The 26,735-nt window shown below is 40.0% G+C and overlaps 1 protein-coding gene across 2 annotated transcripts in view; it reads left to right on the forward strand.

Annotated features, from left to right (window-relative positions):
• The first annotated feature begins 360 nt into the window (after positions 1 to 360).
• LOC122638261 (putative ATPase N2B) overlaps positions 361 to 26,735 on the forward strand; it is a 137,907-nt gene continuing 111,532 nt past the window's right edge. Inside the window, exons 1-5 of one of the 2 annotated variants that reach the window (XM_043831137.1) lie at positions 361 to 572; positions 4,940 to 5,076; positions 5,188 to 5,330; positions 16,464 to 16,609; positions 16,800 to 16,879. In XM_043831137.1, coding sequence (XP_043687072.1) covers positions 431 to 572; positions 4,940 to 5,076; positions 5,188 to 5,330; positions 16,464 to 16,609; positions 16,800 to 16,879 — 648 coding nt within the window. In that variant the 5' untranslated portion in view covers positions 361 to 430. The remainder of the gene's footprint in view (positions 573 to 4,939; positions 5,077 to 5,187; positions 5,331 to 16,463; positions 16,610 to 16,799; positions 16,880 to 26,735) is intronic. The other variant, XM_043831136.1, reaches the window with a different exon arrangement.

Here is a 26,735-nt window from a genome sequence, read left to right on the forward strand (position 1 = left end):
AAGGCCAACCTGAACCAAAACCGAACCGAAAAGTCCTTATTAGTTTGGTTTCGATTTCCCTAACATCCACAGCGAAACTGAAAAAACCAAACTGAACCCGAACTGAACCGCCCGATCAACACCCCCTTATCCTAAACAGTGGAAAATGCTGCCCAATGTGTCTGGGGCTGCGCTGTGGCACAGAGATTCAGAAAACATCGACCCAAAAGGCAAACAACCTACTTTTACGGACCGAACTAGTCAATGCTGAACGCTGACGGCAGACCGTCCTTCAGATGTACCAACGATGACCGAATTGACAAGTGGATGGTTTTCATGGAGCCACGCTGCCTGAAACTTTTTCTGCATTTTAGTTAACGGTTGTGACACTTGTAATACAACTTTCTTCCGTCTCTCAAGTCGGAGAATTCTCACCGGGCAGGGGACGACGATGAGAAGGGTTTCATCGATTTCTTCTCCTCTCTCACGACCCTTCCTTCGAAAGACAATAATCTTTGGAGCCTCTAAGTTCCAGATAAATTTAGTTCGCTGTTTCTGTGATCCATCACAGTTTCGTCCCACAAAACGTGCAGGTAGAATTTTGTCTCCCATATTTTAAATACAAATTGTATTCTTTTATTACTTCTAGCTCTTGGTTTCGCTGATTTCTTAAGCCGTCTAATCTTGACACTTGTAAAAGTCTGCGTGATTTTGTATTGTTTGTTATGAGAACAGCATTTTGATGTTTTAATTGTGCTATACGAACAATTAGAGCTGTTTTGGTTTTAGCCCAATATATTGAAACTAGTGAATGCTCCCTAGAAATTCACCAATATTTGTAACTCAATTAGGGAGAAAAACTACACCTTTTTTCTCTTTTTTATAAAATTTGGGGAAACTTCCACTGATTTTCCGCACGATTTAGGTATTTTGGTGGCCCCAATATCCTCCAAATGGTGGCAATCTTGGAGAGATTTCAAAACATTTCACAATATTTTTAAATCATGGTCCTAATTAATAAGTTCCTTAGCAAATGTGATGTCTTTCTATGGGATCGCAAGTCTATTCATTTGCTCCTATTTGTGGTGCCTAATTTCTTGGAATATAGGTAGTGATTTTAGTATATGTAATAGGGTTTCTTGAGTAAAAATATTAATGTTAGTGTAGTGGTACTTCTTTTTTGATGAATTTGATCTCCTCATTTGAATATAACTGAATTCCTGGAGGGGTTAGCTAGTGATTTTGAATTGTGAGGGGCCTGCTGAGGAGTTTATGAAGAGAGGAGAAAGTCCTACAATTAAACCACTGAGTTCAGTAAGGTTTAACCCAACTACTTACATTTGGCTACTTTCATCATTCTAATCTGTTTGAGGGCATGTTTGCTGTTTATTCATAGTCATTCATGTCTTTCCTTTCTATATCGATCTAGGTCATCTTCAGTCTTCCTCTTGTACTTTTTATGATTATGCTTGATCAACTTTGCCTCATGCTATCACCTATTGTTTCTACTCCAAAGCTCCCTCTAATGCTTTCATTTCGTATTTATTCTTCCATGACTTACCCATCTGTCCCATCATCCTCATATCAGCTACAATCATTTTTTGAATATGTTGTCTCCTTTTTTCCCCCTTCCCCTCAACTCTCAACTTACCGTTGTAGTGCTAATGTTGTAGCTGTCTTGTAAAATTTTCTCTTCTTATTGAGGAGGCTCATGCAAAGATATAGAGATAGTAAGAAGGATCTTCATATGGTCTTTATCGATCTAGAAAAAACATATGACCGAGTTCCTAGAGATCTAATCCATCATATTTTAGTGAAAAGACGGGTGTCAAGTAAATATGTGGATGTCATTAAAGATATGTATGAGGGCATGGTGACTAGTGTGAGATTTGTGGGAGGTCAGGGCAAGGAATTCCCAATTACGATTCGCTTACATCAGGGTTCAGCCTTAAGTCCTTACCTTTTTGCGCTTATTATGGACAATATAACCAAGAGCATTCAAGAAGAGGTCCCCTGGTGTATGCTCTTCGCCGATGATATCGTTTTGGTAGATGAGACAAAAGAAAGGATTAATTCTAAGTTAGAGCTTTGGAGGTCAACCTTGGAAACAAGAGGCTTTAAGATTAGTAGAACGAGACGGAGTATATAATGTGTAATTTTAGTCACACTATGAGGGATACTGATATGGTACACATTGAGGAAAGAGAGTTACTGCAAAGGATGATATTTCACAGAGAATTTGAGTGCTGTGTGCATGTGTGAGCGAAGTATTAATTTAAAGCTTAAAGGAAAGTTCTATAGGACTGTTGTTCGACCAACCATAATGTATGGGGCAGAATGTTGGGCAGTTAAGAAGTGTCATATTGATAAACTTTGTGTAGCAGAGAGGAGGATGTTAAGATGGATGTGTGGAAAAATAAGGAAGGATAAAGTATGGAATGAACATATACTATCGGACTTGGGAGTTGCCCCGATCAATGACAAGCTCTGAGAGAGTCGTTTAAGGTGGTATGGTCATTTTCAACGGGGGCTTAGGGATGTCCTAGTAAGGAGGAGTGATATGATTCCGATTGAAGGAGATAAAAGAGCTGGGGGTAGACCTAAAATGACCATAGGAGAAGTGGTGAGGAAGGACATACATAGTCTAGGTCTTGTACCAAGTATGACCTCGGACAGAGCCTATTGGAGGGCAAGGATCTATGTCGTAGACCCCATTTAGCTAAGAATCTCCTGACGTGCTGGGTTGTGCCGCCTCTTTCCTCTTACTATCCTTCATTTTTTTTTTTCTATTTATTTCACATCTTTCATTTGCCTTTTTCTTTTTTATTTCCCATCTTTTTTCCCTATCCCTCTTTCCCCATTTCCCTTTTTGGTTAGAACTCTATTTTTCCTACTTTGTTTTGTTTAGATCCATGTAGCCAATCCCATTAAGTTGGGATAAGGCTGAGTTTGTTGTTGCTGTAGATTTTAATGGAATGTGTCTTTGTCTTCTCCACTCTCCACATTTTCCACCTAGCTTAATTCTATGACTAACATCCTCTGCGATATTTTATGAATATGTTGTCTCCTTTTTTCCCCCTTCCCCTCAACTCTCAACTCACCGTGGCAGTGCCAAAGCTGTCTTGAAAAATTTGCTCTTCATAGGTTTTAATGGAATGTGTCTATGCTCTTCTCCACTCTCCACATGTTCCACCTAGCTTAATTCCATGACTAACACCCTCTGCAATACTGCCTCCCGCTTTTGGGGATTAAATTGAGATAACAGAGGTGACTCTGGGATATGTATATTGGTCATCAATCTTAATTATTCCTTATTTTCTGAACTTGCATTCCATATAGTTTATTTTTCTGCCTCATCTTGTTATTGTTTGATTCTAAAGCTCCACTTTACAATTCTAGCTTGGACCCAAACCCTACCAAAACTGTACCACTGGATATTTTTACTCTTATTCAATCAACTTATCCATAACTAATGCAAACAAGTAATGGCTCGGTGTTGACTTCTGGTGGAAGCCACTTTGTCATTGTCAGCACACTTGTAATCCTCTCCAAGAGGTCCCCATCTATCATATGTCTTCAAAATCCAGCAGATGGTTATTCTAGGTTTGACTATCGTATGCTTTCTCTATATCAGTGTAGCTCATAGAACTATCTTTCTACTTTCTATACTTTTCCATCAACCTCCTTAATGCCTTGATCATCAATCTCCCTGACAAAAATCTATTCTGGCTTTTGATACTCTTAACTCATGTGTTAATATATTAAATAAAAGTTCCATAGCTTGCTCATATATTTTGCAGTCTGAAAGTGGTGCAGCTTTTGAACATTTCCTTTGTTATTTTAGATACCCAGCAGGATGCTTTCATCCATTCATTTGGTAATTTCTCTTCGCTAATGCTGAATTATTTATCCACCCGTGTCCCCCCTTTGGATAGTCCGCCGTGTTAGAGCTCCTGTATGATATATATATTATTTCCTCCCTTTCCTACAAGGTCGGCCTTTTAGAGGAAGCGGTTCCAACATGGTATCAGAGCAGGCAGGGGTCATGGTATCGAATCCCCCTGGGAGCGGGCATGTGTTGAAATTATTTATCCACCAGTGTCCCCCTTTGGATAGTCTGCCGTGTTAGAACTCCTGTTTGATATACATATTGTTTCCTCCCTTTCCTACAAGGTCGGCTTTTTAGAGGAAGCGGTTCCAACAGCTAATTTTCTTGTAATGAAATAACTCTAAACTTGAATACTTTGTTTGCTGAAATCCTCATTGTAGCCCTTTTTCCCCTTTTCTATTTACTCCGTTAAGTGCTTGGTTCAGTGCTTTATTGTAGTTTTTCTCCCTATTTTCCATTAAGATGGGCCTAGGATTTCACCGTAGTTTCAGTTATTTTATATGACCAAGCTGCGCATCATTGATTACTTCACTGTGGACCTACCAGAGATAGCTTTGGTTGTGGTATTGTTTTTAGATCTCATTGGAAAGGCACACTCATTGAGCATGAGGTTATGACTTTGCTTTAGGGATACGATATTCTTCTGTGTTGGCTTTGATAGTCTGAGACTTGAGGGAGACCAATCTACCATCATCAGTTGGATACATGATCTTCAGGAGGATTGGGGGATGCTAGAAGGTTGTTTCTGGGTTGAAACCACTAGAACTTGAGTCCTGGCATCTCTCTAGCTGAATCTTCTAGTTAAAGTGTATCTTGCTTGTTGTCTTTTTGAGAGAGAGATTTATCTTTCTTTTGTTCCTTTTTTCCCCCTTTTTCATGGGATGCAAGTTGGATAGAGAGAGAGAGAGAGATTGTCTTCCTTATATTCCCTTCCTCCCCTTTGGTTGCAAGTTGGGATTTTTTTGCAGTTTCACTGTGAGATCTATATAATAATTCAACATGTTGCTGATGAAGAGCTCTTAGTGCTCTATCTTGAACTATTTACATTATCATATAATTATGCTTATGCAGGACCACTTACACTCTATAAGAGTCTGGTTGGGCAAGGAAAGCTTCAACATGATCCTCACCAGGAAAGAGTGGCTTCTGAATTGGAAAATCTACTGGGGAGGTTAGAACAGTATGAGAAAGATATGGAGGAGTACCACGTATGCTTTTGAATTCTATACTGCAATTTGGGATCTGGTTTTTGTTTTGTCAAAACTTGAAGCACAACTATTTTCTAAGACTTGGCACTTTGTTTTTATTACTTCTTATAGATGAATCTGGCTAATTGGGAGAAAAATAGGGAAAATGAGCGACGCAGACTTCTAATGGAGGAAGCTGAGCTCAGACAGCAGGATGGTGTATGGACAGCAGTAAACAAGCATCGAAATAGACTTGTAGAGAGATGGTTTTCACGGTGAGAGTTCTGTATTTTAAATTCTATTAGGGAGTCATTGTAGATGGGTGAGTTCCATAATAAATGCCCATTAGCTTGATCATCTTTGATGAGCTTCAAGATTCTTGTGAATGTCAGTGCAAGGTAGTACGGAACATGGTTAGGATCACGTCATGGTTACTAGCTGAAATTAGGCATTTTAGGTTCTGTTTCATTGTTTAAACCAATTAGACTTCAGTAGACCAACTGAATGGTTTGTATTAGAGAGTTGCATAACTATTTTTTCCCTTCTCAAGGATGGAACCCAGTGTATTTTAGTTGAAAGGATTATTCTTTTGAACCCTGACAAAACTTTAGGATTTCTTTAACCAGCAGTATGTATTGTACCAGCTGCATGGTCATCTAGTTGTGTGTCATAGTCATAGTTTTCATGGCGGTTAGGCGACCTAAGGCGTTGGAGAGGGCAAAAAATTGAGGTGACACCAAGTAGGCGACCAAGGCGCCCAAGTCTACCAAAGCACCTGGACACCTAGGCAGCAGCGCCTTGACAGCTATGGTCATAGTAGCATCAGCCATCAGTGACATAATTCCAACTTTTGAAAGATTTGTTTTTTGACAAGAACTTAGTTTTATATTCGTGAACCAGCATTGTAGACTACCAATTTCTCAGAATCATCTAATTTCATGTAAAAAAAATTGTGTTAGTGACATGTAGCCAGTGGCTAGTGATCATACATTCATATCTCATAATTATTTTGTTTCACTTCTTTCACCTACAGGATTAGTAAATTGGCTTTCAGATGGGTTCAGTTCTTTTGGTTCTGCGGCTATTTGTGTGTAGTCTACCGTTGAGTGCACAAGGATTTTAGATTTCTGGTGTGCATGGTAATTAGTTTTTTATTGTGGTACTGGCAAGGTTTTAGGGATTGGTGTTGTAGTTCTGATAGCTCCCATGTGATACCAATCTGGATCAGATACTCTGACAAATCCAATAGAGAATTTAATTTCCATTGTAACTTTAAAATGCACCAAAAATATTTCCACTATATTATGCATATTTACAAATTACAATGTAAGTACCTATCCAGCATCTCATTTGGCACACAAGAATCAGCTTATGCAAATGATTACTTAATTTGAAGCATTTGTTGGATATAGTGTCCATAGTATATCCAACACTTTGAAATCATACCTTTTGAAATTAGCTTGTCAATGTAAGTACCTATAAGCATTTGTGGTAACCATACAAACAAGGAGCCCAACTCCATCCCTAGTCACGAACACTTTGAAATCATACCTTTGGACATATAATCGCCATATAAAAGTAAATGTGAATTAATTAAAATAAACCATTTATTTGGATTTTTTTTTATTCATCCAAAAAAAAAATCCAAATAAATGGTTTATTTTAATTAATTCACATTTACTTTTATAAGGCGATTATATTTCCAAAGGTATGATTTCAAAGTGTTCGTGACTAGGGACGGAGTTGGGCTCTTTGTTTGTATGTTTTTGGGAATGAAGATTCCAGACACAGCTGTGGGTACACTTTAGTGTGTGTATCGGACTCGATCATTTGAGAACCTGGCATGGTCTTAAGTTGAGAAAAGAAAAGAAAGAGAACGATTTGTCTTGTCAAGACGATAGAGGCCACCCCTTTCTTTATAATCTAGGATCATTACAAATATGGAAGATCTACTCAGCACTATTCAGCACAATTAACATGTGTAACACGTGCATAATGATTCTAGACACGCTAATCTACCTAGTTACATTCCACACTTCTACTAGGGAACCGAACCAAACCGGGTCAAATCCTTCCACACTCCCCCTCAAGGTTGGTGTATGGATGTCACGCATGCCCAACTTGGAAACAATAGGATGGAAGGTCTTTATGGACAAGCCCTTGGTAAAGACATCTGCCAATTGGTTCTCTGTAGTAACAAAAAGAGTGCATATCAGTTCAACTTCGATTTTCTCCTTGATAAAATGACGATCAAATCCAACATGTTTGGTGCTGTCATGTTGAACCGAGTTATTAGCTATACTAATTACAGCTTTGTTGTCACAGTAGAGCCTCATTGGTCCCTCAGGAGCTATTTTTAGATCATTGAGAAGTTTTTTCAGCTAAATAAGTTCACATACTCCTTGAGCCATAACCTTGTATTCAGCTTCGACACTGGATCTGGAAACGACGGGCTGTTTTTTACTTCTCTAGGTGACTAGGTTTCCTTCCTCAAAGGAATGTGCAGTAGCCAGAGATGGAGCAGCGGTCATCAATGAATCCAGCCCAATCAACATCAATAAAGGATTTTAACTTCAGACTTCCATTGAATATAATTTTTCAGGAGCTGACTTTAAGAACCGAAGAATTCTATATACTTCCTCTAGATGAACATTCTTCGGATCGTGTAAGAAATGACTAACAACTCCCACAACGTAGGCAATATCCGGCCTGGTGTGAGACAAATATATGTCTGCCTACAAGATGTTGATATTGCTCTTTATCCATAAAGTCACCACTGGTGCTGCTGAGTTGTTGGTTAACTTCAATGGGAGAATAAACAAGTTTTCAACCAAGTAACCCAGTTTCTTCAAGAAGATTTAGAACGTACTTTCTTTGGGCGATGAAGATCCCTTTACTGGATCTGGCTAGTTTGATTCCCAAGAAGTACTTGAGGTGTCCTAGGTCTTTAGTTTCGAACTCGGTTGCCAGTTGAGTCTTTAGAAGTGATATTTCTTCCTCATCATCTCCAGTGATCACTATTTCATCCACATAAACAATAAGTGCCGTGACCTTGCCAATTCTATGTTTGATAAACAGGGTATGATCAACATTACTTTGTCTAAAGCCAAACTTTTGCATAGCCTTCTGAAATCTGCCAAACCAGGCATGAGGGGATTGTTTCAACCCATAGAGTGATTTCTGGAGTTTACAGACTTTGCTAGCTGTAGCAGATGATTCAAAGCCACTAGGAATGTCCATGTAGTCATCTTCTTCAAGATCACCATTGAGGAAGGCATTCTTCACGTCCAACTACTGAACATCCAATCCCATGTTTGCTGCACACGAAAACAAGGCTCGAACAGAGTTCATTTTTGCTACCAGGGCAAATGTTTCCTGGTAATCAATGCCATAGATATGAGTGAATCCCTTGGCAACCAGCCTGGCTTTATAGCGAGCAATGGTTCCATTTGCATTTGGCTTTATTGTGAATATCTACTGCATCCAACTATCTTGTTTCCATTTGGACATGGTACAAGCTTCCAAGTGTTATTTTTCTTTAAGGCCTGCATTTCCTCTACCGTGGTATACTTCCATTTTGGGTCTGTGATAACTTCCTTCCATCCCTGTGGAACAGACACAAAAGGCAGAGAAGAAACAAAAGCATGTAGGACGTGGACAAGGACTCAAGAGATAAAGTTAGAAATAGAGTGTTTGGTTTATGCCCTTACTCCTTTTCAAAGAGCAATAGGGTGATCATCGGGATCAGGAGGAGTTTCCAGGAGGAGTATCATTACATGTTGTTTGGATTGGTAGAACCTGCTTTGGAGGGGGGGGGGGGCGTAGATGAACATGGTATGTTGAGGATAGTCTTTTTCTTTTGCTGAGAATAGGTGATGAGATCCTTTTGTTTAGTGGTAGCATCAATCTCATCCGCTTGCTCCTCCTAAAGACTAACTGTATCAATGACAAAAGGAGATGAAGGATTCTCTTTTTCTAGAGTCTCCCCCTAAAGAGAAGACTGGTCATAGTTCATCCTCATGAAAAGTGACATCCATCGGAATAAACAGTTTGAGAGAGGAAGGATGATAACACTTATAACCTTTTTGGGAAGCAGAATATCCAAGAAAGATACATTTGAAAGTCCGTGGGTCAAGTTTCGACTGAGAGGGGGAAGAGTTATAAGCAAAGCAGACACATCCAAATATACAAGGAGGAAGATGAGAAGCAATAGTGGGGTTAGGAAGCTGGCTGACTGGTGTCTTGAAATCGAGGGCAGCGGAAGGAACTCAATTGATAAGAAATGCAACAGTAAGCACATCATCACCCCAATAGTACTTAGGAACCTGAGTGGTAAACATCAGAGACTGAGTGTCCTCCAGAAAATGGTGGTTCTTTCGTTTTAGAATACCATCTTGCTCAATGGTGTAGAGACATGAGGTCTAAGAGAGGATTCCATGTGTATCAAGATACTGAAGAAATAACCTAGGCATTGAACTGAGTTTGGATAATTCTGTGGAAGGACTAGAAATAGGAGAAAGCTTCGGATTTGGACCGAAGAAGATATACTTAGGTTAGTCGAGTACAATTGTCAATAGAAGTGATAAAACATCTAAACCCACACTGAGCAATAGTCCGAGAGGGACCCTATAAGTCAAAGTGAATAACTAAAAAAGGAATCAAACTTTTATTATCACTTAAAAATAGGAGGACCGGGTGTGCTTAGCAAGTTCACAGATATCACAATTAAAATGGTCCAAATTACACTGTTTGACTAAAGAGGGAAACAAACGACACAAAATATAAAAGGAAGGATGACCGAGACGATGATGCCAGTGATGAAGCTGTCGGGGAGCATTGTCTTCTTGAGTAATATGAGCTGAAACTGGAGAGGGAGCGATAGTAAGACTTGGATCCAAGTAGTAAAGACCATCTCACACTTTACCATAGCCAATCGTTGCCCCCGTCGCTAGGTCCTGAAAAACACAGTAAGAAGAAAAGCAGTGAATAGAACAATTAAAATCAGTGGTAAGACGGTGAATGGAAAGCAGGTTAGCACAGAGATTGGGAACATACGAGACAGAAGATAAAGAAATACTGGAGAGCAGGAGATAGACCCTTTACCAAAAATAGTAGAAAGTGAACCATCAACGACTTAGACCTTGTCCTTGCCCGAACAAGGGTTATAAGATGCAAACAAGTCGGAGGAGCTGATCATATGATCCGAGACTTCAGAATCAATCAGCCACGAAGAATTAGTATGAGAGGACACAAGATAAATACTTGACTGAGCTAAATGGGAAGTAGGGGAGGTAGAGGAAGCCGTGGTAGAAGAGGTAGAACCAAGCTGAGTCACCATACGTTGGAGCTGAGTCATAAGTTGTTTTACAAACATAGATGGAGTACCAGCAATGACCTTTGTTGTCTTGGTCAAGTGAGCTTAAGGACAAGTAGAACTAGATCTGCCTCCCTTGCCACCCCTTTGGGACGAACTTGTAATTTGAAGCAAGTCTCCCTAGTGTGACGTGGGCGGCCACAGTAGTCACATTTTACTAGATCACGAGAAGTACCGGCCTTGCTGACCGAACCATCACTATCCACAAGTAAAGAGGTTTGTGGTGTAGTAACAAGAGCAGATTGAGGAGGAGCAGTAGGAGGCATCATGACAGAACGGCGGTGATCCTCATGCTGAAACATATAGGCTTTAAGCAGTGTAGGAAATGTACTCCTGTTCAAAATCTGAATGTCTATCTGATCATACTTAGGTTTAAGCCCAGTGAGGAAAGCATAAACTCATTCCATTTCACATTCCTTTGCAAATGTTCATAGCAAAGGAGTTCATAGCATAGTTGTCAAGGCGTCGCCTAGGCGACCCTCGCCATAGTGTAGGGCACCTTGTACTGGTTTAATTGGTATCGAACCAGGTTCTGGCACTTATTTATGCCAAATATCATATAAGTCATTTACTTAAGATATTATTCATAAAGAAGCAAATACCCCCTTTATTTGAATCCAATAAGAATTGTAAAATATCAAATTCCAAAAGGATAAAAAATCAACCCCCCAGGTCAAGAACATAAGCTGGATTTTTGGCGATAGGTGAAATTTTCAACTTTCTAATGCTGAGTTTTTTCTCAAATCTAAAAATTCCATAAATCTTAATATGGTAAAACATTGTTAAAAACCCAAAGTGCGATAAAATATTTATTGGTTTTGATATTTAAACAAATATTTTCATTCAAAACGATTTTGATAGCATTTGCGCACATCAAATAAGGTTTGACCGGAACATAACTCCTTCAATATAAATCAGATTTAAGCAATCTTGGATTTGTTAAAAAGCTGGTTTTGTGTTCTCTCTAATGCAAAAAGTCTCATGTAAAAATAAAATCTTTTGATCAGTCAAATTTTTTGGAGAACAATAACATTTTTCTAAATCGAAAGCAGTATAATTACTTATTGATAAGATCATATTTTCTAAGAACAACATAAACCAAATGTATGTTTTGATTGTTTCAAACTTCCAATAGCTTGTTTCTTCAGTTCTTCTGTCTTCTAGTTCTATGTTGATTTTTGATGACTTTATGTGGCTTAATATTGATTTTTGATTACTTAATGTGACTTAATGTTGATTTTTGATGACTTGATGTTGCTTAACATTGATATTTTTATAACTTGATGTTGCTTAATGTTGATTTTTGATGATATAAGGTACATATTTTAGCATACTAAAAATGTTAGAAAAGAGGGGAAATAAAAAATAACGCCTAGGTGGGCTCCTTGTCGCCTAAGCGCTTAGGCACCCTTCCACCACTTAGGTCGCCTTGCCGCCTTGCCGCCTTGATAACTATGACTAGTGCATAAATTAACTCTGAACCTTTATGCTTCCACTGGGTTGTATGCGATACTGGGATTTTCGCTACTACTTTTTCATGTTTATTTGTGACCTTCTGGGTCAACACTTGTGAGAGCAGTGCCATGAACCCTGTTTGGGCTCGGGATGTTACATGTTGGCTGACTCCCCCGTTATGTTTATATAGTATAGAATCCCTCTTGTATTTCTTGTGAGAGTCAGACTCTCTCTCCTTAAGTTTGACTTGAAATCAACATGCTTTCATGATATGCTTCTAATTGGTAAAGAAGTAGAATCTAAAAGGGAAAGTAAATGATTAATTAATTAAATTATTAATGGATAATTAAATAATTGCATCACATCTATTAAAATTAAATAAGTCAATTATTAATTAGAAAATCCCAAAATTATCCTTGTATAATAACAACTTATTATGTACCAACCCTTCACTAATCAATATCGTCGTTATGGAATCTAAGGCATGTATATTAATACTGCCAAACCCCATCCCATAGTATAATGTCCATATCAGAGTGTTTGTATACGTGGTCGGAATCCACAAAACACGATTAGATATTTTAATAAAAAACATACATATAATATATCATTTCATGTGAAAATAAGTTTTGCAAAACCATTTCTAAAATGGTATAGGGTGTTGATTCTCATCTGACCATCCATAGACAACCTCTCTTTGATGTTCCCCAATTGGGCAGTGGAGACCATGTTGAGTGACTCTTTCACTTACAAAATATTTGCATATTCCTAAAATATCGGCTTTGGTTCTCTTGAACCTTAGTCATTGATGAACCAAAGAGTGTGTTCACATTTTGCAGTGACAAGACCCTCTCAGGTACTTGGTCTCTTTGATACATGTCTATCCCAAACCTACATCTGGCAGTAAGTCAGTAACACATGAGGGAATCGACACTAGTAGATTCTTCGCCAATACACACCAATATGTGTACTTGCATTCGTACCTCGACATCAACATGTCTAGGCATACCCAATGTGACGACCATATGATAAGGGTGCCCAGCCCAAACCCTTGTCGTGACTACCATTTTAAGTGTAAACTTATGGACATACATTGCTCAAAAAGTTTATATCGTATGTGATAATATTAAACCAAAATGTATAAACGGTTCAATAAACAATAAACCAGAATAAACCAGGTTTGATGGTACATATCCAACAATCTTTACATCCAGTTGTTGTAAGTACCAGCCTAAATTAGCTGTACAAGATAATATAAACATGGATGGTGTTCATCTTGGCCATTGGAGCAAACTTCTCCTAGTAGTCAATCCCATAGGTCTGGGTAAAACCCTTGGCAACCAGCCTAGCTTTATAACGATCCGTTGTACCATCAGCCTTCTGCTTGACTATGAATACCCACTTGCAACCAAATATCTTCTTTTGTTGAGGAAGACAAACCAGATCCTATGTGTCATTTTTCCTCAATGCCTGCATCTCTTCAACCATAGCTGCATGCCATTACGAGTCTGTAATAGCTTCTTGCCAGTTCTTGGGAATAGAAGCAGAGGACAAGGAAGATACAAAACTAAAATAGGAGGGAGAAAGTGAGTCATAAAAAACAACCTTAGCAATAGGATGTAATGTACAGGACCTAACACCTTTGCGAACTGCAATAGGTAGATCAAAAGAGGGATCAACAAGAGAATCAATATCAACATTAGAAATGGGAGGAACATTACCAGAATCCGTGGGAACTGGATCAGGATCAAGAGGTTGCAATTGGCGCGATAGAGTGGGTGCAGTAGTAGTCTAATTCTGCTGGTGTTTGCGTGCGAACATAGACATGTCTCTGGTATGGGCTGCTGAACTGGAGTAGTAGTGTCAATCTCGATCTCCCCTTGAATAGGAACCGGAGGTTGCAGAGCATTCAGTGTAAGAAGTGGCACATTTTCAACTGAAGAAGGCTCCCCTTAAAGAGGTATCGTAGGATAGTAGGCAATAGACTCATGGAATATGACATTCATAGTTGTAAACAAACGTCTATGGATGGAGGGTGATAACACCGGTAGCCCTTTTAAGTGGCTGAGTAACCCAAGAAAGAAGCCCACGAGGGCCAAATTTGCCATGGGAATGATGATCCCAAGCATAACACACACAGCCGAAAATTTTTGGAGGAACCGGAAAAGCAGTAGAGCCCTGGAGAACATCTAGAGGAGAGCAGAAGCCAAGGACTCGAGAGGGCATGCGGTTAATTGAAAAAGCTGCAGAAAGAACCGCGTTGCTCCAGTATTGGGACGGACGTGCATCTCAAACATGAGAGAGCCCTCAAGCAGATGGTGATTCTTCCTTTCAACAACCCCATTTTGAGCAGGAGTATCGACACAACTAGTTTGTTGGAGAATCCCATGGGCAACAAGGTAAGATTGAGAGGATCCTCAAAGTATTCACGGCCATTGTCACTCCGAAGAATCTTCACAGTACTCGAAAATTGAGTCTGTACCATACGATGGAAGTGTTGAAAACAATGGAAAACCTCCCCCTTGGTGCGCATCATATCAAACCTAAGTGGTTCGAGAGTGCCAGTCGATGAGAGTTACAAACTAGCGAAAGCCAGTCACAGAAATACTATAGGACAGACCCCAAATGTCAGAATGAATTAAAGAAAAAGGAGTGGCACTTTATTATCAAAAACAAAATAATGAGTTTGAGTTTGCTTGGCCAAAACACATGCCTCACAAAAAAATTATTCGAATTACATTACTGAAAAGAAGGAAAAATTCTAGCTAAAGTCCCTACGACAACTGTCCTCTAGCTAAAATCCCTACGGCTTACTCAAGAGTGGGAAACGGATTGCGATTGAGGACATGCACCCTGATCTGATTGAACTCCATATTCAATCCAGCCAGAAAATCATAGACCCGAAGTTTCTCTTCCCATTTGCAAAAGCAAGAGTATATGTATCACTAGTCGCAGTAAATCACCCATAGAAATCCAAAGTCTGCCATAGACCTCACATAGCAGAATAATATTGGGACAAAGAGAGATCCTTTTGTTGCATATTGTGGATCTTCCTCCGGAGTTCAAAGCGCTGCGCATCATTAGCAACCTGGGAATATGTGTATTTTGCAACCTTCCAGATCATAGCAGTAGAGTTAAGAAGGAGATATCCCTGGGAAATAGTAGGATCTATTGAGTTGAGAAGATATGACATGACTAAGCATTTGTCGGTCTCTTATTTAATCTGAGCAGGACCAGCAGCAGTAGGCTTCTCAGAGACCCTGGTAAGATGGCCAGAGGGACCACGGGAACCCACAGCAAGAGAGCAGGATCTAGACCACATCAAGTAATTACTAGCATCAAGTTTGACAGAGTTCATAGTATAGTTGTCAAGGTGTCGCCTAGGCGACTGCTGCCATAGTGTAGGGCACCTTGTATTGGTTTAATTGGTATCGGACCAGGTTCTAGTACTTATTTATGCCAAATATCATATAAGTCATTTACTTAAGATATTATTCATAAATAAGCAAATAGCCCCCTATTTGAATCCAATAAGAATTGTAAAATATCAAATTCCAAAAGGACAAAAAGTCTACCTCCCAGTTCAAGAACAAAAACTGGATTTTTGGCGATAGATGAAATTTTCAACTTTCTAATGCTGAATTTTTTTCTCAAATCTAAAATTTCCATAAATCTTAATATGGTAAAACATTGTTAAAAACCCAAAGTGCTGTAAAATATTTATTTGTTTTGATATTTAAAAAAATATTTTCATTCAGAGCGATTTTGATAGCATTCGCCACACCAAATAAGGTTTGACCGGAACATAACTCCTTCAATATAAATCAGATTTAAGAAATCTTGGATTTGTTGGAAAAGCTGGTTTTGTGTTCTACCTAATACAAAAAGTCTCATGTAAATATACCCTTGTACCCATATTACAAAAATATTTTTACCACTTTTTCACCCCCATAGGCTCTTGAATATATTAATTTCATCTTCATCGAGTTCATCATTTGAGAGTTTTGTTCACTCTAAGTTTCTGTTGTGTTTTAGGTTCATTGCTATTCTGGTTTCTGTAAGTTTGCAAGTGCTTGTTTCCTTTCAGCCTAGCTTACCGCATCATGTCCACATTATGCCCTCCACTATGTTTGGTGGAGTATTTAGTCACTACTTTGCTTATGTATGATTAATTAAGGGTTACAACTTATCATCTTTATATCATCTTTATCCTCTTCCTGCATAAGAGATCCTCAAGCTTAAGACATAGTAATGTGAACCTGCATTGTGATCATTATATAATCAGAAATAGACCTGCATTCTTACAAATCATTGTATTAGTAATTTCTTATACTATGTATTACCTAGGTCTGGTTACAACATTGCTGCATATCCATTTTCTATTAGATTTTAATTAACTGTTATATTCTAGGTATTTAGATCAGCTTGTCTTATTTTTAAATAACATTTCTAAATGTTTGTTCAAAGATTTGTAGATGCCAAGCTGTTCAGGAATCTTATATTAATAAAATTCATATTATTTGTAAAGCCACTGAATGCAGTTTATTGCCTTTTTGTGGAACCTGTTCTAATGACTCAGGAAAAGAAATGAGATAGTAGAACCAGGAGTGGGGAAATGGGTTTCGTACCTGAATCGGGAGAAGAAGTTAGATTCATTGGTTGGTCGCCATCCAGTAGCTCCTCCAGCCCCAAAAGGACTGTATTTGTATGGAAATGTTGGAAGTGGTATGTTCTTGATTCCTGGACTGTATGAAGAGGAGCGACAAATTTTATTGCAGCAGTGATGCTGTCTTTCTTTCAGTAGTTGTTTTCCCATTTGAAGTTCGTCTTACAACGATTCCTTTTTTTCAAAAAAGAAGAAATTTGAACATGTAGACATCATCTCTACCTTAAGTATTACTTCTTCATTATATAGGGAAAACAATGCTTATGGATATGTTTTATGGTGCGACTGAAGGCATTGTTAAGCACCGACGGAGATTTCACTTTCATGAGGTGAGCATTTGGCCATTTTCTGATAATAATTTGATCACATCCATACAACTGATTAATGTTTGCTTTAAAACTGATCTTTACTATGACGCTCTACTCTCTCTCCAATTCTAGGAGGTGATTCCTAATCAATAACTGAGATCTTTTATGAATTGATAGAACAGAGCCGGCACTGAATAGATATTGTTGAGATTCTAGGGGTAGTTTGGTGTAGCTATTTTTAATTTATTCTTTTACTTGTAAGGCTTCGATTGGTACAGGGGTATTTCTGTCCCCTTGTATTTTTTAACTTAAATGTATATAAAAGGGTGAGTGGCCTGCGGTAGAACAATCAGGAATAGCCGCAGGCAGCCTTCTGGCTATAGCTTTGGTTTGATTGCAGGAATCTGGTTTTGTAACATGGTATCAGAGCACCTGTAATCAAATCAGGGTTTTCTCATTCTCTCTTTTGCCAATTTTTCCTTTTTTCTTAACACCCTGTGGTATGCAGCCACCTATTGCATAATGATCACCAAACGAAATACCTGAGTGGGCAAAGTTGGAACCTGATGGAGTGGAAGAGGTGGCAGGAAGTGATGTAGCAGAGGCAGCGGAAGCCTGTAACATACGTCTGAAAGCCTGTAATTCTTCCTGGGAGAGACCATTGTCAGTAATCGGAAGTCGGAAGTCGGAACTGTAGCTATGCTTTCATTGTGATGATCCTTGTTTTTAGTTTTGCCACGACCAACTTTGACCTCAAAATCAGCAGGTTTCCCATGTAATTTCCAGCATGTAGCCTTACTGAGATAGGGTTTGTTGCAGTGTTCACACTTTATAGGTTCCTTGGAGGAAGCATTGCCATCGGGTATTGGAGTAGGGCTGGAACCAGCAGCTTGCAAAGCAGATCTATGAACAGTAGGAGTGTGCAAGATAGCAGCCCGACGGGTCTCCTCAGTGTGAACCAAATCAAAAGGCTGCTTCAATGTAGGGAAAGGAGATCGGCTAAGAACTTACACACGGATAGGGTCATATTCAACATTCAGACTTGCCAAGACATCATAAACACAGATTTTGTCTATGTGTTTGCGATAGGCAGCAATATCAGCTGCAGTAGAAGGCTGAAAATCTGAGTAATGATCCAATTGCTGCCATAATTTCTTGAGGGCAGCTTAATATTTAGAAACTAATAAGTGATAACTCCTGTGTGGTGTCATAAACCTTCTTGCGAATCTCATACACCTGAGCATCGTTCCCTACCTGCCCATAAGTCTCCTTGGCAGCACTCTATATTTGATGGGTTGTATCCAATAATTAGTTGCTGGAGAGGTCAGGTTGCATAGAGTGTAGCAAATAGGACATCACCATAGCATCATTGGACAACCATTGATCATGTAGCGGACCAGTTTCAGCTGGCTTTATGGTACAACCAATAATATGTTCAGTAAGTCCTTGACCAGCAATGATCAAATATGTAGACCTGGACCGCATTCAGTAATTTGTTTCATCGAGTTTGATAGGAGCAGCAGAACGTAAAAACTCAGTCCTTGTCTGTCCGTCAATTCCAGAAGTAGTAGTAGTAATATCTGGGCTTGACATGCTTGCAAATAACCAATAAATAGAACCAACAAGGAGACTGAAGCAATCAACAAAACCAGCCCAAGAAGAACCAGATAAAGGGGATCGATATTTGGGGAAATCGATCCAAATAGGAGAGGACGTGAATTTTTCAAAAAAACTCAGAAAAAGGCTGATATCAAGGTTGAGTGGTCCTCTGGTATGGATAGAACTCCCCTTAAAAATCAGCAATAGTTGACAGCCCTAACCAAAAATCGATAATATAAAACCCTGAAAGAGGAGATCAATGTAGGGTAGGGGGCTTCAATTGATGTTGAAAAGTTGTGATAGGTGCTGTCTAGGACTGCGAGGATGGATCTCTAACAAGAAAAATCAACCTTCGAAGCTGAAAGAGGCTTGATCTTCAAAAAAAAAACTCCAAAAATTACAGTGGAGAAAGGCAGCAGCTATCGATCTGAACCTGTGTTTAGAACACTGATTGAAGAGATTGGATTGACGGCAACATCTAGATCATACGATCACCTCATTAGTTCTGCCCTGAGATGGATGATGAGAACCAAAGAAAAAAGAGAAGAGAAGAGATCGAGGAAGATAATATGTTAAGAGTCCCCAGATCCTTTACTTCAAACTCACGGCTAAGGAAGTGCTTCAGTTTCTTGATAGCATCACTATCATTACCAGTGACCATAATATCATCTTCATAGACTATGAGAATAGTTACTGTGTCACCAACTCGTCTGATGAACAAAGTGTGATCAACATTGCTTTGCTTATATCCTACTGAAATCATAGCCTTGTGAAACCTGCCAAACCAGGCTCTAGGTGACTACTTCAAACCATAAAGAGCAAGCTTCAATTTACAGACCTTGCCCCTGGTCCTGTCATCAGAGAAACCTGGTGGAACATCCATATATACCTCTTCCTCAAGCTCCCCATGGAGGAAGGCATTCTTTACATCGAACTGCTGAAGATCCCACCCAAAATTTGCAGCACATGACAATAACACCCTTACAGTGTTGAGTTTCGCCACTGATGCGAAGGTCTCCTGATAGTCAACTTCATAAGTTTGAGTGAGCCCCTTTGCAACCAGTCGTGCCTTATAACGATCCATTGTCCCATCTGCCTTCTGTTTGCCACAAAGACCCATTTACATCCAACTGGTTTATTCCCTGGAGGAAGAGCCATAAGATCCCACATATTATTTTTGTGTAGTGCTCTCATTTCTTCCAACATTGTTGCCTTCCACTTTCCATCTGTAGATGTATCCTGCCAATTTTCAGGAATGGAAATAGAAGAAAGAGAAGATACAAATGCATGAAAAGAAGGAGAAAGAGAACTATAAGAAACAAAACGAGATATGGGATGCAGAGTACAAGTCCTAGTACCTTTACGATGAGCAATAGGTAGGTCGAAAGAAGAGGGCTTACCAGAAGAGGAAGGATCTGGATCTTGAGTCGGCAACTGGATGGGTATCGATGTCACAGTGGATTGAAGCTGTCACACCCGGCCCGGTTCCTAAGGGCCAAGTGTGACCAGATGTGTCTCACATCCAACCAACCCACCAGGATTGCAAGTGCAGTACTCTATTCGCAATCATATCCACGAATACAGAATTAAAAGCAGCGGAAGCAATTAAATACATAAATTAGGCAGCAATAAAGGGAGACTAAACTGAATAGTGATATATATATACATATTCAAAAAACCAGTGTTAAAGTGATTCTCCCACAAACTAAAGAGTTAAAACAAAAGACTTATTAACATAAACTATACAAAAGTGTATAACAAAGAGAAGGGGAGAAGCCTAAATCTAGTGGTGTCTCAGGAGAACGCGTAGTCATAGCACGAGCACGAGCACGAGCACGAAGCATCGTGCACCACCGGTAGAGGAACATCAACTCCAAGGGCTGAAGGAGAGTCCTGCGTAGAGGAGACTCCAACAGAAGCAGCAACAAGATCATCTGAAAAATATAAAGATCCATGGGGGTGAGCTCCACCAGGCCCAGTAAGGAAATGCATGCAAACACAACACGATAATCCATGATGAATGTCCCTATCTAACATGCTCCTAACATGGAAACTAAGTCTTATGAGGTTTAAGTACTACTGTGGTAGATGCTAACCTCGGTCCCAGAAACACATAACCAGACGTCGGTCACCCGAGCGAAACCATTCTACCACGGTGAGGACCCGCCAGGAAAGCATATCACCAGGCAGCCAACCCAACAGACCCCCAATGACCAACCCTACTGTTTGTTCCCACAGCGGAACACACACGCTAACATGAGACAGTGAATGGTACCCCGGCATACCCTTCGGCTGTACCACGGGTTGTCCAACACCTCACCCCCTGTTGGTAAAGGGCGTAGTACTGGGTTATGATATAACAGCCTAGCCCAGTGCAATCTATGCATGAAGAAACATGTATGGATAGTTGAGTTGTAAGAATAAACAGTACTTCACTTTCATCAATTGAACAGTAATAATAAATATCAATGCAAATGCAAGATGCCAATGCAGCCTAGAATCACATGCAAACTAGTGCAAAGGAAAAACAAGCTAACAAACTACATGAACAGTGTATTGTTGATGAAACATGACATGGCACACAGAATAAATAACAATTAAGTAACAAACACACATAAAATAAGACAAAATTCCCTTACTTGAATCTGTAGATCAGGTTTTAACAACTACCCTCCAAAGATCCCAGCAACATAGACAAGATCAGCTAAGAACAGGCTGAAACAGTCCATAAATAGTAGAAAATCACCAAATTTTGGGGTCAGAATACAGCCAGGGGTCAATCCAAGGGGTCAAGGGTATTTTGGTCCATTTTGGCTGAACCGGATTCACAGGGCACCTGAACCGGACGACCGGTTCAAACCCTGGTTTTGCATCTGGTTCAAGGGGCAGATTTGGGGGTTTTGCTCCAAGTGTATGGATCTTCACATGCACAGACCCAATTTCATGTTTTAGACCTATTCTAAGGTGGGTCATGCCTCTTAGGGAGTCCAATTTCAGAATTTGACTTCAATTTGGGGATTTTACCAAATAAATCCAAATAGATTGCTTTAGGGTTTATCATTAGGTCAATAGAAGCATAAATTAGGTTCATTAGGGGGGACAGCCTAAGGTTTCAGGTGCAATTGAACAACAATTAACCCTAAACAGTCTAATATAAGCAGAATTTTATTAATAAAGCTTGGTTCTCTAAGCTTTAATGGCTGCCATGGGGTTAGGACTGAAATTAGAGAGAATTTAGGGAAGATAGAGATGGGAACAGAAAGGATTTTTCAAGGCTTACCTGGATTCAGTATGCAACAGTCTTGAATTGTGCCACAAGGACTCCAATTCCAAGTAGAGAACCAAAGCCCTAACATAAGGTACTCTTCTCCCTTCTTCATCGTCTCTTTTCTCCTTTCTTTTCTAAGCCTTACAAAGTTTCTCTAAGGCAGAATCGTTTCTTATGTTTTAGGATTTATGAATAGTACAAGTCACCTAGATATATATAGTGGTTTGATTAAAGCATGTTTGCCTATTAAAGCTAAAATCATTTTTTTAGAAACTAATTCCTAAATCAGATTTTTAACAGAATTTCGTACCTATTAGTGTATTCTAATTACATAATGATGTCATATGACATCAGGTGTAATCCGGGTTCGGGTAAATGTTGGAAATAGGATTCCCCACAGGGGATGTGGGTCCCACAGGGTTAAATTACCAAACTGCCCCTATAAATTCTATTTGGTCAATGTAATACATTATAAAATACAAACAAATCGTACCTACAATAGGTTTAATTGATGGAGAGGTTCTACATGTTGTCCAGCCAGTAGATCCGACACAGGTAGCTTAAGTTCGGGGTTCCATTGGGGTCTTCTGACTCCAGAAGAACAAGATGGGAAGATTCCCTGGAATCCTCCATAACCAAGGGCGAGAACCTGAAATTACACAGGTTCCAAAAGTTTTTTTTTGCGGGTTTCATAGAAGCTGCCCCCTTTTGGTGCTTCCCTTTTTATAGGTGATCATATTGGAGTTGTCAATCTTCTTCTGAAACTCACCAATAGTTCTCTAGACAGGAGTCAGCTCCCCCTGAATAGGAACATCAACAACACTCTTTTCCATGGTCTCCCCCTGTAAAGGACTCCCTTCGGATGAGGGGGGAAAAGCCAGAGGGGGTTGGGCAGCAGCCAAGGGACATTGGACAGCAGTCAAAGGAGGCTGGGCAGTAGTCATGGGGGGCTGGGCAGCAGCCATAGGGGGCTAGACAACAGCCGTAGGTGGCTGGACTGCAGCCGTAGGTGTTAGTAAAGGAGGAACCTCAAGAGGAGGAACCTCAAAGGACAGTGTTAAGAGTTATCGTTTTATGTTTACCAAATTCTGGGGGTATTTTGGTCTTGTTTATGTTTCTAGTTAGTTCTATTGTCTTAGGGGTATTTTGGTGTGTTTGGTTGTATTTACTTATTGCTGATATTATAAATAAGATCCCCTCCCCACAATTTGTAATTAATCAAATTGTGAGGGAGTTTCAACCTCTCAATCGATCTCTCCCTTCTTCTCTTCTGTTCTCTATTTTCTTCTTCTTCTTTGTTCTTCATTGCTGATTAGCTTAGGGTTCTGTTCTGTTACATGGTATCAGAGCCCTAATTCTGATCCACAGTTCTCCTTGGTGTTGCAGTTTTGAAGGGTTCTCCTTCCCCTTGCTCTCTTGCCATGGTCCACAGCAACCAAATGCTGTATATTCTTGTCTGAACCCTAGTCATACACTAATGAAGGACTAGGGTTCCCTGCTATGCTGATGATTGATCATGTTTATCCTTGCACCTGCTGCTGTTCGAGATTACTGCAAATTGAAGTGATGATTTGTTTCCATCTGAGAAATCGATTTCTAAAAACCCTGTGAAATCGAGTTTCTTCTTCTCCTGGGATTTCTTCTTCACATTGGCTGCTGGTTTGGGGACCTTTATTCTCTTTTATTTTTGGGTGATTGTTTACACCAATAATTGATCGCATATTGGGCTGTTTAGCCTCCTCCTGAAGTTTGTCGATTTTTACCCTAATCTGGGTTTCGGCTGAAATCGATTTTGTGCCTTATCCCTCTTATTGTTGGCTGTCTCTGCTCTCTACCTATCCCAGGTATTGTTTTAACAATATTTATTTGATCTCATGGCTTAATCTAAGCCTCCTACGGACAACTTCAATATTCAGATTACTACCGTCAAATTAAATGGTGCCTCCAACTACCTCCTTTGGTCTCAAGCTTTTGAAGTTTACGTTACTGCTCGTCGGAAGATGTCTTATCTCACTATGACACCACCAGATCCTACTTATGACAAATATGACGATTGGAAGGCCGAAAATGCAACCCTTCTTTGTTGGCTTTGGAATAGCATGGAGCCTTCCATAGCGTCTAATGTTATGTTTCATAAAACTGCCAAGGGAGTTTGGGAAGATCTCAAGGAGAGCTATTCTAAAGATACCAATCTATCTCGAATTTATGATTTGTATGAGAAGTTTTTCTCTTTCAAGCAAAAAGAAAAGTCTCGAATATTACAGTTCATTGAAGGGGATGTGGGAAGAACTCAATGTGTACCAGCCTATATCTACTGATGCCTCTGTGATTAAATCCCAACGTTCAGAATTTTTGGTTGCTAAGTTTCTCTCTGGATTGGACTCTGATCTTCAATCCGTCAAAAGCCAATTATTGGCTGGTGAGAAGATCCCATCTATGAATGAAGCATATTGTCGAATACAGAGAGTTGTTTCTCCTTCGGTGGTGAAATCTGATCCAGCCCCTATCTCCAAGGATAATTCTGCCCTCTTTACTTCTACTGGAGGGCGTGGTCATGGTGGTGGTACCTCTTCTCGAGTTCGTGGTTCTGGATCTGGTCATGATCATGGGGCTGGTTCTGGTGGTTGTGGAACTGGTTCTCACGTTGCTGGTTCATCTTTTGGTGATAGTGGTTCTCGATGGTGCTCTCATTGTGATCGTCCTAACCACACTATTGACAAATGTTGGCTGAAACATGGCAAACCACCATGGGCATGAGAGCAATTTGCAAACATTGCAGTTTCTGATGGAGCGGCTGATTCTATGCACCCTCCTGACACTACTCATGGGTCTTCCACCGATAGTGGTAGTTCCTCTAATGACCTGGTTTCTCATCTATTACAACGAGTTCAGCAACTTGAGGCATCCTCCTCTACATCTACAACTGTTCTTGCTCACCCAGGTACATCCATTGCATGTCTTGCCTCCTCATCTTCTCCGTGGGTCATTGACTCCGGTGCCTCCTCTCACATGTCTGGTAAGCCTAATTTATTTTTGTCCTTTACTCAGTCCGCTGTCCCATCTCGGATTTCTATTGCCGATGGGTCTTTTATACCTGTTACTGGTCATGGGGACATCCCCTTATCTTCTGACCTTTCTTTGTCTGATGTTCTCCATGTACTTAAGCTTCCTCTTAATCTTCTATCTGTTAGTCAATTAAGTAAGACTTTGAATTGTTCTATAACCTTTCATTCCTTCTCATTGTGTCATTCAGGATCTTGCAACAAAGACGATGATTGGTGGCGGGCATGAGAAGGGTGGCCTCTATTATTTTGATTTGGCATCTACTTCTACGGCAGCGGTTGCTACTTCTTCTAGTGTGTCTCTTTTACATTGGCATTATCGGCTAGGACATCCTTCATTATCCAAGCTGCGTCATCTTGTTCCTAACTGCAAATCTGTCTCCCGCATTGAGTGTGAAGCTTGTGAGCTTGGCAAGCGTCACCGTACTGTTTTTCCTTTGAGTCCAGAGTCTAGGAGTACTTCTTTGTTTCAGTTAGTTCATTTTGATATTTGGGGTCCTTGTAGGGTCAAGAGTCGGTTAGGTTTTTCTTATTTTGTTAGTTTCATTGATGATCATTTTCGTATGACATGGCTGTACCTCTTGAAGGATCGATCTGAATTTGTATCTATTTTCAAACAGTTTTATAATGAAATTCGGGTTCAGTTTGGTGTTCATTTGAAAATTTTGCGCACAGACAATGCCTTAGAAATAATCTAACGTGAGGTTTCCTCCTTTTGTTCTGACAATGGCATCCTTCATCAAACTAGTTGCTCTTACATACTGCAACAAAATGGTGTGGTAGAGCGCAAAAACCGCCATTTGTTAGACATTACTAGGTCATTGATGTTTCATATGAATGTCCCTAAGTTCTATTGGGTAGATGCGGTATTAACAGCTTGTTTCTTAATTAATCGTATGCCTTCCTCTATTCTTAATAATCAAATTCCTTTTAATATTGTTTTTCCTAATCGGGCTGTTTCCTCTCTTTCCCCTCGTGTCTTTGGTTGCCAATGTTTTGTTCATGTGCTTCACCCTGGTCTTGATAAACTATCTCCTAGGGCTATCAAGTGTTTGTTCCTTGGCTATTTTCGTACCCAGAAGGGTTACAGGTGTTTTGATCCCGTCTCTCGCCAGCAGTTTGTTTCCATTGATGTTACCTATTTTGAAAACTCCCCTTATTTTGTTGGTTCTTCTATTGACCTTGGTCTTGATATTGATACTGGTGGTGTTGGTAGTGTTGTTGCTGCCCCTGTTCCTCCTCCTATCCCATTAGTTGCAAATCCTGGTTCCCCACACATTCAGGTCTACACGCGCCGTGCCCAACAGCATCCGCCATCATTGCCATCTCAACCTATTGTGGTTGCCCCTCCACCGCCACCAGCTGACTCCTTGCCTGCGGATCCAACTTTAGACACTGATGATCTCCCCATTGCAAAGAGAAAAGGTACTCGTACTTGCACTCAGAATCCTCTTTACCCATTAGCCAATTATGTTTCTGTTTCTCATCTTCCGCTCCATTATCGTGCTTTTGCTGATGCATTACATTCTACTTTTATTCCCACCTCTTATACGTTTGCCTTGTCCCATCCTGGGTGGAAACATGCTGTGGATGTGGAGATGGATGCCTTGGTTTCTCGTAAGACCTGGTCATTGGTTGCATGGACCGAAATCTCGCGAGATCTCGGCGAGATTCTCGGTTTTCCAAGAATCCGAGACGAGATGCATGGCGAAACAGGAAAAAGTCAATTTATCGGCGAGATCTCGGCGATCTCGTCTCGAAGAGGGTTGAAAAAACAGGAAAAAATCAAAGGAAAACTGCAAGATCTCGACGAGATCTCGGGTCGAATATGGGTCTCGGTTATCGGTCTTGGTCATTTTGACCCAAAGAACTTGTTTTAACTTAAACTCTTAGAACTTCTAATTCATTTGGGGCTATTCTGTCGACAGAGAGCCTTTTGGTTCTCTTC

Source organism: Telopea speciosissima, chromosome 8, assembly GCF_018873765.1.
Source record: "Telopea speciosissima isolate NSW1024214 ecotype Mountain lineage chromosome 8, Tspe_v1, whole genome shotgun sequence".
Lineage (NCBI taxonomy): Eukaryota > Viridiplantae > Streptophyta > Magnoliopsida > Proteales > Proteaceae > Telopea > Telopea speciosissima.